The sequence below is a fragment of the Abramis brama genome, assembly GCF_963993115.1.
Source record: "Abramis brama genome assembly, chromosome: 11".
NCBI classification, from domain to species: Eukaryota; Metazoa; Chordata; class Actinopteri; order Cypriniformes; family Leuciscidae; genus Abramis; species Abramis brama.
Window position 1 is genome coordinate 4,924,731 of NC_139973.1, and position 21,264 is coordinate 4,945,994.

The 21,264-nt window shown below is 35.8% G+C and overlaps 1 protein-coding gene across 2 annotated transcripts in view; it reads left to right on the top strand.

Annotated features, from left to right (window-relative positions):
* rims4 (regulating synaptic membrane exocytosis 4) overlaps window positions 1-21,264 on the top strand; it is a 49,734-nt gene that overhangs the window by 16,860 nt on the left and 11,610 nt on the right. For both annotated transcript variants that reach the window (XM_084128386.1, XM_084128385.1), the window contains one exon: window positions 16,122-16,260. In XM_084128386.1, coding sequence (XP_083984512.1) covers window positions 16,122-16,260 — 139 coding nt within the window. The remainder of the gene's footprint in view (window positions 1-16,121; window positions 16,261-21,264) is intronic.

Consider the following 21,264-nt stretch of genomic DNA (forward strand, 5'->3'; position numbering starts at 1 on the left):
TTTCCTTGTTTGCTGTCCACTCACCCAAAAAACCTTTTACATAGCCGCCGTCTATCCGAGACATCCACACACCCACCCATGCTCACTTTCTCTCTCTACCCTCGCCCTGATTACAGATTACTCTGCAGGAGAGAGACTAGTATTGACATGAAAAGATTGTGCCTAGATGATCATCTTCTTCGTTCAACATGTGCGCATCACACTCAAACAAACACACGCACGCTACAAAAACAGTGCACACTTATAGCACTAGTAACATGCACTCATATGTATCTTCAATTTTCACTTTACTCTAAGGGTGTGTTCACACTTGGCATGTTTGGTTGGATTAAAACGAACCCTGGTGCGATTTCTCTGTTAGTGCGGTTCAGTTTAATAAGTGTGAACGCTGCCATCCGAACCCTGTTGTGCACTAAACAAGCGGACCGAGAACACTGAAAAGATGAGTCTCACTCCGCTTACAAACGAACTCTGGTGCGGTTCGAATTAAATATGAACGCAATACGGACCAAAGACATGTAAACAAACCAAAAACAGGACATGATGTCACAAGATGCGACCCTAAAAAGGACAGAATGCTCAGGTATACCTGTTTTTTTCTCATCATAGTCTTGATGTTGCCCATCACATTTCAGCACAGACATCAGAACCGCATCTCATCACAGCAGATCTGTGTTTGTGTGTGTGACGGAGGGATTCCTGCCACTGTTTTGACTCCTTTACACATTTTATAAGCTCCTCACGAGTTCTCAGCAGGTCTAAATACCATCATATGTAGCTACACACATACAACGAGCCCTGAACACAGCATTGTTTTTAATGTTCAGTAAGTTCCGTCGCTAAATACACGTAATATAAGCCGACCAATCAGGTTCCTGTGCCTTTAAGATCGGTATCTTTAGGTTAGGTGTTAAAATGCTAATGTGAACGCTAATCGGTCCAGAACTAAATATTTTTTACGTTTTTTTGGTTTGGACCAACGAAACAAAGCGAACCGAACTACAAGAGTGGAAATATTAGTCTATAAAATATTGCATACATGATAATTGAGATCAATTTAGGTTGAATTATACGCATCAAATTATACACTGTACTGTACATTCGTATGACCTCTGCTGTCTTGCGTTTGAATTATTAGCGTATTCTATTGGTTTTAGACATATAGGCCTGTCATTTAACTAATCAGCTCACCACATCTCCTTTTTATGCTGATACATTCTTGCCTAAATCAACTTAATCAATGCAAATCGCACTAATGAATATGCTAATTACTGGAACACAAACGACACATTGCAAGTGCTTTAGTTTAACACCTATTGCTGAATGTCAGATGACTGCAAATGCAGTGGTGATTTGTAACAAACAAGACTGGTTTTCTTTGATTTTTGATATTTGAAACACCATTTGGGTCTGTTTGCCATCATTTAAATCTGTTGTTTATGAACATGGAGATTGACAAGTTTTCTTCAAAAGGAGGAGAAAATGCTGAACAAATGCAGTAACAAATGAACTCGCCAGTGATTTCGTAATAACACCCATTACTCACTGCTCAAACCCCGGGACATTTCTGACCACAAATATAGAAGCTAAATTATCTAGTGGAAAAAAATGAACTACCGCATGATATTAATGCTCTTCAGACGGATACATTTATCAGAAGAATGAGGGGAGTTAATGATGTCTTTGTGAGTCCATGTCAGAGAACTGCTGAAGGGTCCTTTGGTTGTGTTGTTTTCACATCTCAAGTTCTGCAACTGATCTGATACTTTAGAAATTCAAGGGTGATATTGCAATAAATGAACATGATGCTTTCTCAAAAGGCTCATACTGAAACAGATGTATAAAACCGAAGCTATCAGAGAGGCGACTGCTGGAGTCTGCAGGCTAATAGATCTTTTAAATAATGAGCCATTAATGACTACAATTCACTCTTTAACTAGACAGCTGTGTTCTCATCTTTGTTCTATCATTATGCACCCAAACTAACACATGTCCTAACCAGGCACAACACAAGATAGACTAAAGCAATAAGAGTAATTTACAATGGTTTATACCACAGGGCTGTTGAATCCTTGAATCTGATCGGTTGATAAACGTTCTAAGGTGTGCAATTATTATCAGGGAAATGCACGGCTAAAGTAGTTCCTGGCAGGTCTTGACCGCATTACAGTTCCATATCACTTCACCAAATGATTTCAGATATTTCAAGGTCCTTACAGACTACAACAGCGAAAGAACCAAAACTCACAACGACACTGACCAAGCAAATAAATATATTTAACAATAGGATAAAAACTGCCACAAAATTAAGTTTTTTTTATGTACGGAAAGCACACTCTCTCCCACTCAAACACTCACACATACAGTACAGACACAGAAACGTGTTGTCAGCACTGCTCTGACAATTTTGTCAATAAAATAGTTTAACAGCTTAAAAGCAACACAAAGCTACGTGTTGTTCTTGGAGAAGATAAACTTACAGTTTCGCTATTATTAGAGACGCTGCTGCCGAACATTGTTGACATGCACAGACTCGGGTAATTCACACACACTCTCTCTCTCTCTCTGTATAACTGCATTAATATGCTATTAGTGGCTCAAGTCTCTGTTACTAGCTCTCAAATTATGTTTTGGAATTAGCACTGGAGGCTTGGGAATAGATGTGCAATAAATTATTCCTACACACAAGAGCGATTCGTCATCATCAATTATTCTTTACTTTGAATGCGGCTCAACCAATCAGAATTAAGGACCGGAACTATCCGTTTTATAAAGTTTTTTTTTTTTTTTGCAATGTAGTATTTGCCTGTTCTTACTAAAAGTGAAAATGTGACTGAATTTTTTTTATTCTATTTTTTTTATTATTTATATTTATTTAATTTTATTGTAAGTTTTTACTAAAACCCTCTAGGCTTTTTGGTATTTGTATAGTTGCATTTTGTGGTATTCTATCTAATACGCTAATAAAAAATAGACCACTATTAAATGTAATTCAATAAAAGGCACATAGGTGGCATTGAACAGGGGAGTCATTACGTGACAAATGTGTTACCCTACAGTTATGTGGATTTCACGTATTTTTTGCATTTTTGCTTTCAGTGAGGGTGAAAAAAAAAATTGCTGGAAACTTTTGTTGCATCCCATCTGGTCATGAAATGGCATCAAACTGCACATATCGTGAAGAAATCACCTAGAAAAACCTGCATAGAAAAAAAAGATTTTTCAAGGAAAAATACAAATGTAAGTTCTGTGTGATCACAGACATAATTGAACTACGACTTCTGGGACACTTATTTTGCATATAATATTTTTGATATGGGTTATCCTACAGTTTCGTGGACTTCTAAGCATTTTTGCGTTCAGTGTGGGTAAAAAAAAAAACATGCTGGAATCTTTTTGCATCAAACTGCACGCATCTTGAAGAAATGATCTAGAATAACCTGCCTAAGCAAAAGAAACATACAACATACAAAATAAAGGCTAAAAAGACATTTTTGGGTATTTTTCGTGGTAAAATACAAATATATGTGCTGTGTGATCATGGAAATAATTGCGATATTACTTAATCGGGTACGTTTATTTTGCATATAATATTTTTGATTAGTGTCCTTTCAAACTTAAACCACTCAAAGTAAAAGTTTCAGTGGTCAGTCTGACCTCACCCTATGCTTTTTTCTTCATTCTGTGTTCAGATTTAATCTAACAGCCACACAAGGGGGATCAACACCTATATAACACACTCGCTCTCCAGCCACGTCGACACGAAGGGCCCGAAGCCTTTGCGACACACATCAGACCCAACGTTGCCTCCCACCGCTTGTCTTGGCGCATTCAGACTTCATCTTTCATATCCTGTTTGCTGTTAACGCTGTTTGATGCAATGTGTACCAAAAATCCCAAAGCACAACATGTCTCGCTCCCCCCTCCACCAGCACAGGAACAAATCTCAACCGAGGAAAAGCGAAACGCCTTGAAGTCTCGAGGCTTATTAACCCTCCTACACTGACAGGTCTTGCATTGATGCTGCTGCTCAAAATAACTCGCAAACAAACACACACGCCATCAGCGAGATGTCATATGGCGGCAGGCGCACATTCTGTTGCATAAGAGCGTAGTGAATCAAGGACAGAGGAAAAGATAGGAGGAGGTCAGGATGATTGATACTCGTAGCATCCGTCTCCAATGTGCATGTGTGTCCGTGTTTATGAGATTTAATGGTGACATTGATTATCAGCATGTCTTTGGTTTTAAAACCAGGTGAAGGATGATGGGTGAAGATATATATATATTTTAAAATCCGAGTCACACATGTGCGTCAGAGAAACAAGCGCTGTTTGAACTTATATTATTGCGGTAGCTCTTTATATTTCTATGGCATCATTGTCGAAGAGTAATTAGCTGGTGAAGTGGGTTTACTTATTGGAGAGTTAATGAAAGATATCATGAGCATTGTAAAGTTTGAGGCGGATGTCATAACAAATGTCAGTAGACCGGGAAGATTTTAAAACGAGCGGTTCATTCATAAATCCGTAAGATCTTACCTTCATGCTGAGGGAATATAAACAGGTTGCATAAACTGCTTAGACTATTCTTACAAGTGAGTCATCAAAATAATTTTTTTAAGACACTTCATAACTTTCATAACACTTCATAAAGTCAGTTACATAAAAACGTAGATTGGTGCGTCTCAATCAGTGCACAAATTCAGGCACTGGAAAGGACAGTAAGGACCCTGGCTCACTACACATTGGGACACTAGCTCCCTGGTTTTCACAGTGCATTGTGGGACAAAGTTTCAGTGCACTGGAAGGATTTTCCGATTGAGACAGCCCTTAAAATGTCAGACTCCCTGATCAGTGCCCTGACTACTAAACTTGGGAGCTGATTGAGACGCACCCCAGGTGTTGTGCCGAATCCTGTGAACCACCGAATTATGTGACCTTAGTAGGCACTGTATTGAGCTAATCCAACCTACACCTAATCCCAATCCTAATCCTAACTCTACCATCACTACAGTGCTTACTAGGGTAGGTCACTTAATTCAGTCACACTACACCGGCAAAAACGTCCCGAGTCCTTCACATACAAATCAGTCTACAGTCTTTCATAGACAAGTCAGGAAAGGTCTCGTTTTTGAAGTTTCGTTACAAGCTGTTCACACATTGGCAATAAAAAAAGCGATTAATACATGACAATTCTTATATACAGCCCCTTTAAATAACTGTTTTCTGTTAGATTTTAAAATGTTATTTCAACTAAAGTTGGATTTTCAACATCCAGTCTTCATTGTGCAATGTGTTGCCAAATCTAAATCTTATAACAGACAAAAATAATAATAAATGGTTAAACAAAACAAAAAATGCATGTTTACTTGGAGTAACTTGTTTAAAACTACACAAATTTTGGTGTATTATATATTTTTAAGCTCCAAAACATGTACTACTACAAATTACACAGCTTATTTAAGGTAGGGTAAGCTATTTCAGAGAGGCTAGCAATAGCGAGCTAGCTTTGAAAACATGAGATCCCACCCTCCCTTCAGAGCGTCTCCAAAGCCGCGTCTCCTTCAAAACACTTGAACGTGCACAGCAGAGTCTGCAAAGCGGCACGAGATGAGAGACGGTGTTAAATTACCTCATGCCTCAAAGCACATAACATAATAATGAACGTAAACAACTTACAGATCTCTTACTTGTACCACCTGATTTATTTCGGCATTAATAGTGTTGACATAGAAACGCATAAATCCGAGTCTGAAGTAGAACGTCTCAAGTTGTCATCTCGTAATTACGGTCACAACATGGAGTGAGCGCAGCATAAACTGGTTGTTTTGGTTCAGGAGGAACTGTAAAAGCAACCCTATATTTTCTGGCAAATTTACTATAGACTTGCATTGAAGGAGCCATATTTAGATTAGAAACCAGAATATTTCTGGAAGCACAGAGACTTGTGCTTGGGTTGTTTGACTTGAGCCTGTGAGCAACACTCTAGCAACCACCTAACAAGGCACCAAAAACCACCTTAAACATCTTAGCATCAAGGTTTGCATGATAAAGAACTACTCACGTTTCTTCAGAAAATGTAAAAATGTAGTTTCATTTCTTACTTTTTAACAGCCTTTTATTTATTTATTTTTTATGCAATAATATCTCAATCGGGTCTCATTCAAGTGGGTCTGGTTAAAGACAATCTGAAGTGGCATCACTTTATTAAATGTTATGCGCTTTTGAAAATGTCACGAAACAATTTTTTATGGTAGAGATTGCATGTCTGTTTCCAATGCACAAGTTCAATTATTTAGAAAATGTCAGTGTGATAAGTGTGCAGTAGTGGATTCACATCAGTCCATATGCGCTGGTGTGTGTCTGTGTAGCGGACTTAAATCAATGGCTGCTGAAGTAATATTCGATTCCCAGCAATCATGCACAGGTGAGAAAGCAATCTGTTGTTTTTTCCCAAGTGTAAAAGAGAAAAAAGTCAGCCAGGATGAAAAATCTATCACATGATGTCAATGTGAAGACAACAGTCTGTCCAATCAGATAATCAAATTCCCTGTTTCACACTGATGCCTATTCTGACTCATAATATAATCATCATTCATTGTTCCTGTTAAAAGCATCTCATATACGAAATATTCTTTGTTCTAATTCTGACGCATATACATAAAAATATGTAAAATGAAATGCTTTCAGCATATAATCAGATGCCTTTTCTAAGGTTTTAATAAGGTCACTACTGTAGCATTTTATCACAATGTGTTTAAAAGTTAAATTACTTTGATTACAAGCATACAAGGTACATACAAGCTTTAAGAATTTAATGCTGACATTTCTACAAAGATCAAGTTTCAATCATCAGTCGACATTTTAAGATCGTACACAAAAAGCTATAAAATATTTTAAAAAGAAATATAATAATAATTTAGTGAGGCTTATGCTTAAATATTAATTGTATAATTTCTGTGTTATTTTAGTGTCATTGAGATAATGTTATAGTTTTTATTATATTTTGAATCAGTTTTGCAGAAAAGGGTTATTACTAAAACTGAAACTAAAACCACAAAAAAAAAAAAGTCACTTGACATTAATTAAACTTTAACTGAAAAAATATAAAATAAACATATTTGCGATGGCAACGTTTCTCATTTTCATTTAGTTTAACCATGTGCTAAAAAAAACTAAAACTGACATTAAAAACTATATAGACATTTTAAAAAACAAAAACTATTATAAATGACAAAAACACAACAAAATTTCCTAAAACTTTAACTAAAATGAAAAAGAAAGCAGAAAATATAATCACTACACACTTAAAGGCAAAAAAAAAAAAAAAGTGCACGCACTTGCAAGTGTACTTGCACTTCATTCTCTAAATGAAAAATAAATTATGCATTATGCTTTGCAGGTAAATTGATTTCATTTTAAGGATGTAACATTTATTAGATTTCTTCTCACACAAGCCTTGCAGCAGCACTGATTGATCTCTCTTTTGACCTCTGATGGTGTAGCGTACAGGTGCATTTGCTCTGCACCCTTTGTGCTGGCATATGCAGTCGGAAAGCACAGCGATACACTGACGCGCGGGAGCAACAACAGATGGTTGTGCACAAATGCTCAGATTTACCTGCTGTCATGTCCTTTACTACAGCCTGGAAGTACGAATCATGTTACGGACTTATATTTTGATCATCAATAATCATTATGGTTGTGAGTGAATCTCACAAAAAAAGGTCCAGGCCACATTTCACCTCAAAATAAAAAGAAAAAAAGAAAATTAAAGCCTATTAAGACATATTCTTGACATTATGACTATTATTCTGAATAGTAAATCTAATTAGAACCTCATTACTGTAATACAGCATGTTTATGCTTAATATTCTTTATGCAAACTATAACATAAAATAATGCAAATATAATATAAAACATAACTTATATTTTATCACTTTTTTAATGAAATAATGAACGGTACAGAGCAGGATTATTATCGTTAACTAAAACTATTAAAACATTTCTGTTAACTGAAATAAAATAAAACTTAAACTAAATGAAAATTAGAAATGTTGTCTTAAAATGTTAACTGGAAATAAGTAAAAACTAAAACTGAAATAAAAACAAATTAAACCTAAATAGCAATATTTAAACAACAACAAAAAAACTAATAAAATGACAAAAGCACAAAACAACATTAAACTAAAATTAACAGTAAAATAAAAATATAAAAATAAAATCTATTCCAAAATATTAATAAAACTACAATAAGAATGCAACGGATGCTAACAAAAAGGCCAAAAATGAAATAAAGAAATTAATACTCTTTTTTTGGATTGTGACATTATTATTATTGTTTTGACATTATAACTATTATTCTGAATAGGAAGTCCTATTAGAATCTGTGATACAGAATTTTTAGGCTAAATTTTCTTTATGCAAAATATAACTTACTATATAAATAATATAGGATTTAAAACATAACTTATATTTTATCTTTTTTTTGGGAGGTGGGGGGTCCAGTATGTTCTTGACAGGCTTGCGTGAGATTCACCATCATAGACGTACTAGCAGGGAGTTCGTCCTTCACAATCAATTCATTTAAAATTAGAGTCAATATAATACCGTAATGACAATTATATCTGCATAATGATGGAATAATGAAATAACAGGTGTGCACCCAATGTTACAAATGAAGATCATAATTGAAAATCCTAACCAAACATGCATTTGTTTTTAATACACCGCTTGGCAGAAGCGTTCAGAGAGCACATCAGTTTAAGAGGCTGTTGACTTGTGTAGTAAATCACAGCGTGGTACGTCTGTTTTGCAGCATTAAGTCTCTCTGCAGAACGAGCCTGTTTGAAGCTTCACACAATGTCGACACTCACTTGCTCAGTTATGCCGCCTACATGTTATTATGACTGAAGTATCTGAAACAGCATCCGGTGGCCTACATTCTGAATGAACATGCTGTTCTGAAAGTCAATTAAGTCTTGAGCTGTGACTTAGTGGTAGTGGTGCTCATGCAGGCAAAATGAGTTTGAGTCCGGCTTTTGTGTCACAGCTTGGATCTTGTTTACCTCCTGTTATCGTTACACTCAATTTCAAAAGCACTTTATTGTCATGGTATTGTTCTGCCAAATAATTAATACTAATGCAACACAAAACAAATGGTGGCAGAAAAAAGTCCAGAGATGCAACGTATGCTCAAAAGGGCAAAAAATGTAATAATAAAAGGCTATTTTAAAATAGAATAAGGAAGTATTTTTTAAGAAATTAATACACTGACATTAAAGGCAGTATCAGTAGACTTTCTGCTTCAAATACCTTCATTAGCACAAGTCTAACGGAATTAAATAAACTCCAATAGAATTATTATTCTGTACATACACGTCCTCAAACTAAACACAAGTGGCACTCTTCACTACACAACGGTAACCTCCAGAACTCCAACAAACTAATTTAAAACTTAACTCAACAGAACTTCAAATAAGACATCACATTTGCATCTTGCCCAAGAACATAAATATTAACACTTAATTTCAACATTTAATCTCCCCATCCAGTCGTCCAGTCCAATTTTTTGAGTGTATTAAAGTGCCTCTATTATGCTTTTTCAGATATTACCTTTAATGTAGAGTATAATATAGCTGTTTGTAAATGTAAAAGGTCTGAAAAGTTTAAAGTACAAAGTGCACGACAAATAGTGCAACAAAAGTTGTCTTCTAAAAGAAAGAATCGATTCTGAACTGACTGTAACGAGTCGTCAGCGATTCCAGTCTCACTTCCTGCAACATAAATGCGTAACAATGTAACAAACAAATTTGCATAATGCCCGCCTATTGTCTTCATTGGCTGCCCACAAACAACATCTACTTTACCCCGCCCTCAAACACTGTAGTTGTAGCTGAGACTGGAAGAGTTTGGTTCATGTTGTCGACATGTCGAGAAGGCGCTGTTTTCAGCGCAGCAAATCCACTTTGCCTCCACTTCAAAAAGATGAGGACTCGTACTGGAATTGATACGGAAAAATCACAACGCCATTGTTACTGTTCGTACCACTGTGTATCAAGTGCTGAGGAAGCCTCTGGAGCTGAAATTCAGATATGGTAATGGACGTTTAGTTTCCAACACACGCTGTAAGCTGTTGACCAATCACAACAGACTGAGCCATCTGACCAATCAGAGCAGAGAAGCTCTCAGAAAGGAGGGGTTTAAAATCTTCAAACAAACCGTTTTCAGACTCTTTGAGAAATGAGGTGATGCGCAATGTATATTATGAGAAAATTCAAGTATTTTCTTTTACTTTTGATGCATATAAAATAAATTAGGAACCTTTAAAAAACCTTACTTTATTTTTCAGTTCAATGCTAATCAAATAATGAAAATATATAAATTATATAAATATAGATCGATTTAAACCATCAACAATGATAAAATACTCAAATTATAAAACACAAGACAAATGTTTTAATCTAATGTCTGTCGTGAACAGACTCTTGTGTCTGGTCTGCAGTTACTGAAGCTCCAGTATGAAAAATCAAACTCATAAAATCCCAGAAATATCTCAGGTATATTAATATAACTCTCATATATTTGCTTCTGATAAATGACCTTCTGAGGTCATTTTCCCCCCTTGTATCCATTTATAGCTCGGATCACTGTCTCCTGACTCCTGAAGCTCACTTCTCTTTTAGCCGGTATGGAAAACGTCAGAGCTGAATTATGCCAGTATATGAGTAAATATTTGGCATAATTTTTGGCTAAGACGGACGCATCTGTGTATGATCCGACCCTCCACTGAGATTAAACAGATGGGCTCTCATACCAGCACATGCTTAATACTTGTGTATTTGGGGCTTTTAAAATGATTTTAACACATTCATAAATGGAGCATTAAAAAAATGACTTCAGAGTTAATATTTAGAAGATAAGGGAGCCTTTTATTCATTTTCATTTGATTGAAACTTTTGCATTCTGATCTCAATGTTTTGCCCCATTTTCCATAATGCATAGATTTCCCATAATGCATCTGGAAGTTATTTTTGTATTTTGTAATTCCAATTATTCTCAATTCTGGTTCTGTAATATAGTGAAATATTTTTGTTGACAGGGAATTGAACATAAAAACTCAAAATGAGAACCTTGTAAGGTAAAAATATGTCCTGAAAATAAAATAAATATAAATGTTAAAATAAGGGAAATAATATGAAATGCCTTTGCATTACAGTAATAAATAAGACGTAATTGACAGGTTTTGTGAGAATCAACCACTTCCATTAACAAGTACTTGTATAAAAAAAACAGTGCTTTGGACTGAAAAGCTTTGAAAGAAAGAAAGAAAGAAAGAAAGAAAGAAAGAAAGAAAGAAAGAAAGAAAGAAAGAAAGAAAGAAAGAAAGAAAGAAAGAAAGAAAGGTCTGGATATCCCTCTTTACTACAACAGTAGTAGTGTTAGATTTTGCATCTGATTAGAAAGCACAGAGGTTATAGCCTCCAACCAGGCATCTATCAACATCACTGTAGATCAATAGGCCTCTAGTGCTACTGATTTATCAAAGAGTTAATAGGTAATTAAGGCAGGCTGAGGTAACGAGAGGTAATGGCATGATCGATAGCATGGACAAACTAGAAAACTGACATGCTCATTTAGATGACAGTCAATGAGTGCCTTAATGATCTTCAACAAGCTATGTTGAAATCAAACCGAAGTTAAGAGCATCCTATTCCTGTTCATCTGAATCTGGGAAGTGTGCAGTCCATTAGTGACGCATCAACACAATGTGCTCTTAAAGAGACAGTTCACCCAAATATTAAAATTATGTCGTTATTTTTTTTTGCTGTGCAACAAAAGGAAACTTTCTTGATGCTCTTTTCCAGCTCCAAAACGCCATAAAAGTATCCATATACAGTGCTATGCATAAGTTTAGACACCCATGCTAAAGTTGACTAAAAAGAGGAATAAAAAATCATCTTTTGGAAATTGAACTTAATGCCTTAATTTAAAAAAATTAGGAAAAATCCAACCTTTAAGGACACCAATTTTCTTTGTGAATGAATAATGTATCGTAAATAAATAAATGTTCTTCCTTAAAATACAGGGTGCATAAGTCTGGACACCCCTATGTTAAATTCCCATAGAGGCAGGCAGATTTTTATTTTTAAAGGCCAGTTACTTCATGGATCCAGGATACTATGCATCCTGATAAAGTTCCCCTACCTAGAGATTGGCATGGAGTACTTTCCATAAGATCATCTCTCAATGCAAATCAAAGCAGCTATTAGGCTAACTGAAATAAAACCATGCCAATCTCTAGGTATGGTGAAGGCTATGTGATGATGTGGGGCTATTTTAATTCCAAAGGCCAAGGGAACTTTATCAGGATGCATAGTATCCTGGATCCATGAAGTAACTGGCCTTTAAAAATAAAAATCTGCCTGCCTCTATAGGAATTTAACATAGGGGTGTCCAGACTTATGCACCCTGTATTTTAAGGAAGAACATGTATTTATTTACGATACATTATTCATTCACAAAGAAAATTGGTGTCCTTAAAGGTTGGATTTTTCCTAATTTTTTTAATTAAGGCATTAAGTTCAATTTCCAAAAGATGATTTTTTATTCCTCTTTTTAGTCAACTTTAGCATGGGTGTCTAGTGATGAGAACTATACTTTTATGGTGCTTTTGTGTCCTTTTTGGAGCTTGAAAGCTCTTGTTGAAAAAAAAAAAAAAAGGTTTAGAATGACATGAAGCTGAGTAAATGACATAAATGAACTATTCCTTTAATCAAGCAAACAATGCAACTATTTGCATTTTAATTCACATATCACTCTGCTTTAGCAGTAGGTCTTAAGTCTGATAATAGGTTTTCTATAAGCCTCTTTGTCCTTTTAATCAAATTATAAATCTGAACACTGTCAACTGACAAGTGTGGGCCATAAACCACAAGCAAGATGAGATAGCAACTAAAAGGGCTTGTTAGAAAAGCCTCTTATTTATTTATTTTTTGCAGTAAATTCATGAATGCCACTTTGATTAATGGCTGTTGGCCATACTGATGAAATGAGATACTTTATCTGTTGTTGTCAGTGAGACCTTCTTGTAATTGCAAGTGTTGGTGAGAGATGTCCAGGGATCAGAAACATCACACTTAAACAAGATATAATTAATGTCAAAATTAAGTGTTTTATAGCCAATTCATTTTTTCTCATAATGTGAAAAATCACCAAACAACGCCCTGGCGATCCACTTGGAACTCCCTAGACACCAACAAACAAATCCCTAGCAACCACCCAGAACATTCTAGAAATCACTTAACAACACCCTGGAATCCACCAAACTCCCTAGCAACCATTTAGATCTCCCTAAACACCAGCATGCAAATCCCTGAACATTCTAGAAACCACTTAACAGCTGCCCTGAAAACCACCAATCAACTCCCAGGCAGCCACATAACAGCATGTTCAAACCGATCAGAACACCCTAGCAACACCCTAGCAACACCCTGGAGGCCACACTGAAGACCCTTAGGATTGTGGTGGCAATTGCATGTACAATGCACATCTAAAAATCAAGTTTTTGCCCACACACTTCCTGAAATTTGACTTTTTTTGTGAAAAGATTAAATCATTGTTTCAAGCATGTTCACTAAATAAACACTGCAAGAGAGAAAGAGAGAGTGAGAAATCCATTGAAGCACACTGCTCTTGTCTCCCATAGCAACCCTGGCATTTCTAGTGCGTTTCCTGATACACGATGTTCTGTTTTGGAAGGTTACGATGACATGCTAGTTAGCATGTGCCGAACGCACCAGAAACGCAGGATGAGACAAAAGAGGACTGTATTTTTAGGAACCGCCTAACTAGGTCATGTGCTTCACGGCCAGGAAAAAGCTGTGAAAATGGCTGGATTCCCATCACTACAGAGTGAGCGTGTCCATGCAGATAGAACACGTTTCAATGGATAACGTGTTTTCAGTGATGACTATATATATTATATTTATATCTTACTTTCTGTTACATTATAACAGACATTTATAATGTTACAAAACATTTATATTTCTAATAAATGCTGTTCTTTTGAACTTTCTAGTCGTCAGAGAATCCTGAAAAAAGTATCACGTTTTGTTTCCTCAAAAATAGAAAGTCGCTTTGGATAAAAGCGTCTGCTAAATGAATAAATGTAAATGTAGTAAGCAACTGCTTTCTACATTGGTAATCTCTTTTTCTTTTCTTTTTTTACTTGAACAGATAATCAGCATATTAGAATGATTTTTACTTTTTGATGATTTTTACAATATTACTTTTTACGGTTTTTTATAAAATAATAAACTTCTTTCAAAAACATAAAAAAATTGTGTACTCACCTTGAATGTTTTAACAGTAGTGTGCGTGTGTATGTATTTATGTATAAAATAAAATTTTGACATCAAACATCCCTCTTTTGAGGGATTCAACCTCATTGAATATTCATACAGGTCACAGTGATTTTGCCAAGACAGACAGACATGTTCCTGGATCAACATATTCTGTTGATCCTGGAACAACATTTCTGTCTGAAAATTAAATCTTAACCCTATCAATACCCCTAAACCTAACCCTACCCATATGTTTTCCCTAAAATCAATGGGAAATGATAGGTAAATAACACTGATGTAGAAACATCTAACCCTGGTTGTAAGCCTAAACTTGACATAAACTGTAAGCTTGTTCCTCAAATCTGATTGGTTGATTGGAATGTTGTTTCAGGATCAACAAGGATGTTGTACTTGTTGCACTTGGTGAAATCAGGTTCACCATCCATACCACTCATAAATGGGTTAGTCTACGGAAGTAAAATGGGTCATGTTTTATGTTGATGTATATGGGGAATAGGGAAAAACCCCATTATGAAATGACATCCAGCTTTGAAATTACTCTGAAAATCATTCTCTGAATAGAAATATATTCATGAGGTCATGGGCTAGTAAAGCGATCAGTCTGCGGCTGATCCCCTTCACCTTTACTAGGAAAAGTTCAGGCTTTGTGAATCTGTCCTCTAAGCTATCTGAGTTCAATAAGGCACCACTACACACTTGCATTATACAAGAAGATTATATTTTCTAAAGGATTTATTTTTATTACAACCGGTGCTCTACCTGGCAGCAATGTTATCACAACATTTCATTCGCTATGATATGGAGAGGATTTGATATAACTTGCTTTTTCCAGTGCCTTACTGCTCAGACAGAAATAGCCTACAAGAATATCAGAGATATTTCACAATCATTTGTGGTGCTTGCTAAGGAAAAAATGCATAACCATACATATTAGAGCATTTTACACACGACCTCATTCCTAAATGACAATGATTCGAAACCTTTGACAAATCCGATCACAGAGAACATTCAGATCTGCGTTGGCGCTGCCGCTGACCAGAGAGAGCAGTTATCATGTTTAGGCATGAAACAGTTTCCCAAACAGTCTTTTCGGCCACGCGGTTTTGTTATTTCTGTGTTGCAAATATTCATATTATCACAGACGTACTGGGATGAAAGTTTATTGTTCGGATATAAACACTGATTTCTACGGAAGCGATCAAAATAGAGTAAATCACCTTTTGTAAGAAACTTGACGTTCAAATAAAGACTGTTTTAATTACATCGTGACAATTGACTGCTCATTGAATCATTCATTCAAGGCATTCAAAAACACCAATAAATCCAGTAATGAAACAAATGAAGTTTTTATGTCTATTTTTTAAATGAACTGCAGCAATTTACATTTTGCCAGAACCTCCAGTAAATTACATTAAATTGTTTATTTGTCTTCTCTGAACTGAAGGAGAATCGTGATCTCTATTTTAAACAAACAAACTTTGATTCTCAAATTATCCAGAATCATGAAGCTCTAATACAATTTGTCCTACATACATGAATGATGCCTTAAATCATGTAGCTTGATGAAGAGAGGTGTGATGAAATTCACAATTTTTACCTGGAACAGGCATAAAAATCCCACAAACTTACATTGAAGGAAGGACTAAAAATCAAAGAGACTTAAGCCAGTAGGCAACAAGCTAAAAATATAAAGAAAAACATCTTATGAATTAAACGTTGGTTTGGTGAACTTACCTTTCTTTCCTTGTTTCAGACCCCGAGGGCCGCAGGTTAAAGAGCATTCAGAGGAGTACAGAGACAGGGCTGGCTGTAGAGATGCCCAGTCGGACGGTCCGGCAGGCGAGCCACGAGTCCATCGAGGACAGCATGAACAGCTACGGCTCAGAGGGAAAGTGAGTATTCGAAATCAATGTACCTTTATAGTCCCATCAGTAAGGCCAGACACACAACCAACAGCACATGTATACAAACTCTTAGAATAGAAAGTTCGATATACTTAAAGGGTTCCGTCATGCGCTTCATATGTAGAACTTTTTAGGGATTTTAGTTTTAATTCATTTTTAACTTTTCATTAAATGTTATTAATTAAGCAGCTCGTAAACATACTTCATCACTAGAAAAACATATGCAATCATTTGAGACATTTCTCCTTATATAGAACCTTTTTGTCATTAAGCATTCTTGAAAATCGAGTCAAGAACCCTAAGGTTTTCGCTGCAATGCCATAGAGGAACCATTTCTGGATCCCCAAAGAACCTTTTAATAACCTAAAAAAAAACTTTTCCCACTTTGTGCAATGGAAAGGTTCCATGGATGTTAAAATGGAAATCAGTTTACTAAATAATGTAAACTTAACTGACTGATTCCTTTCCACTTTAAAAGTTCTTCATGGAACCATCGATGCCAATAAAGAGCCTTGATTTTTAGGAGTGTACTTATGTGCGGCGTGAAACAAGCTTTCATCCACAACAAACCAGAAATGAGTTAATTTCAACTTATTATACTTAGCATTATCATTAATATCGTAAAAAAATAACCATATCACAATGACTCACTTTTAAACTACAATTAATACTGAGGGTAAAAAACACCCACAAAGAAAATGCTTCCTCTCAAACTGAACAAATATAGAATCTGTTATTTTGCAACCGCATTCAGTTTGTTATCGGTTTGATTGGCTGATACATTTGATGGGATAAAATTAGGAAGGACTGTTGTATAAAATTGTGGAAAAGTGCAGGTGAGATGAGTAAAGAAAAAAACATCTACCTCTTTACACAGCCTTTTGTTTATATTCAGCTACAGACAAAATCTTTCTTTTTTTTCCAGCTAAAAAAAAAAAAATGAGATACTATATAATACGTTTCTGTTTTATCAGTTTAACAAATCAAAATCAGAATCATTACATGTACCCTCTGGACCTAAATGCCCCTAGATTGGAATCACTGTTATACAGGAATCAAAAGTCTCACGTTCCCATTTTATTGATTTGGGATACACTGCATGTGTTATTGCATTACATTCTTCTAGAAACAGGGATGCTCATCCAATAACACAAGAAAAACATTAAAAGTGTCTTTACCGTCAAGAGATTGTGCTTGTATCTGCTATATCAAGCAATAAATAAAACGTGTTTGAGGTATTCCCGTAAGTTACATAACAAACCATATAAACCCCTTTCTCGGTAATAAACCTTTTCTCTGCTGGCTCCATTTCTGAATGAAATCCAGAATTCTGTGTAGACGTACTGTAAACTCATTTCAGATCTGGACATCGTCTGGTGTGTCACATCAAAACCACAGGTTTTGGGTTTTGCGCAATGTAGTCTTATTTTAGCTCTGTGGAGGACAATAGCTGTTTAACTTCAGTTCCAATGTGCCAGAAAGTTTGGATACATAAATGGAGAAGATATTTGCAGGTTTGGCCTAGTTCAGACAAATATGCTTTGCTGCCTAGATGAGCTACAGTTTTGTCATTTTATTTCATTAAACAAACTGATTATCAACCAGGACTGCACGGTAAAGAGATTTTTCAAATAAATCAAAGATTATTAGTGTACGTTTTACAAGGAAATATATTTCATTCTTTCTACTTCAAAATTTCACATTTAATATGCATTACTTGCCAATTCTTTGTAATTATCGGTAATTATAAATAATTTTGAGTGAAAATTGTTTTTACACAATTTCTTTTCTTTTTTTTCAGTGTAGGGTAGACACACCAGGGCCAAAAAAGTAAGACATGCATGATTGTCATTGCATTAGATCAGGGTTCACCAATCTCAGTCCTGGAGGGCCGCTGTCCTGCAGAGTTTAGCTCCAACCCCAATTAAACACACCTGAACCAGCTAATCAAGGTCTCACTAGACATACTAGAAACTTTCAAACAGGTGTGTTGGAGCTGGTTGGAGCTAAACTCTGCAGGACAGCGGCCCTCCAGGACCGAGATTGGTGAACACTGCATTAGATAACAAAAGTGTCATTTTATTTTAGTTTTCAAACAAAACATGATGATTAAGCAATAGATATTTGGTTCAAAATGAAGACTAAAAAAGTATTTGGACACTTTGTGGTTGTCAAATGCTAAAGTGGATGACATGATGTTTCAGGCAAAACAATTAAAAAAAGAACCACTCATTTATGACAAAAACTTCTGAAATGTGCTTGTGTAGTTCACTTCAAAACAGTATGTTCAGTTACATAAAAATAGCAATATGTTGTGCTCAACCGACGGTCGATTTTGCATAAATTTCCCCTCAAACTCCATGTTCAATACCCAGAGATCTATTAGAAATTCACAAACAGACAAAAACTCCCCATAAACCTTACATAATGCAGTTGAACACTCTTCTTGTGCAGGTCCATCATGGGAGTAAAATCCAGCCCAATTCAGATGGATTACTGCACAGTTTATGGAGCATGGGGATTACAGTTTTGGCTGCCACTGCTGAGGATATTTTACCATATTACATGGCATCTTATGGTTCTCATGAATACATAATGGAGTAAAACATATTTGAAATAAACATGCGCTGTCAGTCTGAGGTCTGACAAACAACAGTGATGGAAAAATCATTGCGCAAGGCTGATTTGATTCAATGGTATTTTTTGATAGACTTCTGTGGAAGTTTCTGCAATATCTATTCAGTATCTAGTGTCTATTTTATGCTGTTTCCATTAGATATTATTTGTATCTTGCATTTTAAGCCAGATAAAGTTGGGCTTTTTGCCCTTAAACACATTAAATGTTATAAAACATGATATAAAGTTATTAAACATTATGAAGAGTACATTTATAAAAACATTGACAATATTACAATTTTACAGAGCATTAATAAATGAATAAATCAGAGTTGTAGGCCTCAGGGTTCTGAAAAATAGAAAGGACAAAATTGATGCACTGCAGCCAGTCATGCATTTACTATTATTGTATTATTTATTGTATTGTGACGTATTAATTGATGTGGAAGTGGATTGATGTGGATTAATGTAAACGCTGTGGGAATGCGAGACAATTTTTTTGTAGAACTTCCAACAATAAAGTGAAATTGAAAGTGAATTGAATTACAAAAAGTAAAAAAAGAAATATAGTGTTCTATAATCTCGCTGCAGCTGTTATACAGATGTAGAAGCATAGTTTCTTGTGCTTTTGTGTTATTAAAACAAAAATAGTATGCATCTAAATTAAAGACATGTAATTACAAATTATGTAATTATGTATATAAAGCATTAAATTAAATTGTAAATGCACTTTCTCAGTTACATTTACAAAGATCAGAATATCTTGCCTGAACTCCCACTTTTATCAGTAAAGTTATCTTTTGGGGAGCAGGAAGTTTGAAAGAGGTCACATGAGTGACATTTATGTAATGGACTTGTCAAAATGCCCTAGAAAGCAGAAAGTGCTCTAATTATAACTCCAAAAGCAGAACTGCTCATGGTGCATGGACCAAAAATATGATCATATTAGATGTCCTGAATAAAATCATATTTGATACACACTGCATTTTGTCAGAAACTATCAGTGTGAATGCACAGGTGTTTTAACAAAGTTACCACAGGTTTGACGTCTGACAACCAAAAAGTGTCAAAATACTTAATTATGAACCGTATTGTTTTATCATTTAAAAATGTTTTGCTTGAAAAATGTGTGCTAAATGCCACATATATATTTCATATGCAATGACATTCATGCATTTTTAAGCGTGACTTAAAGGTACAGTAATCGATTTCTGAAAAACGGTGTTGAAAGGGGATCGGACCGAGCACCAGAACACACTTGTAGCCAATCAGCAGTAGGGGGTGTGTCCACCCATGATGGAGGAGGAGAGAGCGTGAGCCAATCAGCAGTAGGGGGCGTGTCCACCCATGATGGAGGAGGAGAGAGCGTGAGCCAATCAATAGTAGGGGGCATGTCCACCAATGATGGAGGAGGAGAGAGTGTGAGCCAATCAGCAGTAGGGGGCGTGTCCACCCATGATGTGGGAGGAGAGTGAGAGAGAAAGAGGGACATTTGAAGAAAGACTGTAGAAAGAGAGATGCTGAGAGACATTACAAAAGAGAAAAGGTCAGAGGAATATCACTGGAAATAGAAGGGTTATGATCAGGCAAGAGCTTTAGGAATGACGTTAATATTAGAAAAGCTTTCCAGTGCTGGAGAGACCCAAGCGGGAAGGCCTGAAAACGGACGCAGAGGTTGAGTTGTTTCTGCTCGGAGTAATATTGGTTTTGCTATGTTTCACAGAACCAATATATACTGTTGTGTAATGTTAGCTGTAGTAACAGGACAGTTTTTAGTGTCATTGTTTTTCTGAAGCTGTTGGTGACTAACAACCAGCTCTTGCTTACATATACTCTTGTGTACTGTTTGTTCATTTTTTGTCCTCCTTTGTCGTTCGTTCGTCATCTTGGCTTTATTTTTCGCTAAGCATTTATTTGCTTGGCTTCAGCTATGATAAAGGGACATCCACTCTTGCATTGCACGTTTATGCATTTTGGGGGCGGAGCAATAAAGAGAGGGGTGTGTTTGTTTGGGTTGATTTCAAATATCAACATTGTTTCTCAGAAATCACTTACTGCACTTTTAAGTGTCCAAATTCTTTTTGGGGCCACTGTATAATTAGCAAGGACTGTGATGTCGAGTTCTACATTCTATAAACTCTCAAAATGCAGGTAAAAAGAACCAGCTAAACTGAGAGAAATAACTGTAATTGAACAGAAGATCATCTCCATTCTCCACCACATTCAAAGATAAGCTGTCACCTCTGCGCTCTATTTTAGATGCATAAACATTCCCTACATACTTTTCACCTTCTTCGTCAGCACTAACTCTTGTACATACTCATGCATGCAAGAATGGAGCATCTGTTTAAAAAGTTTGCATACAATGAGTGCCAG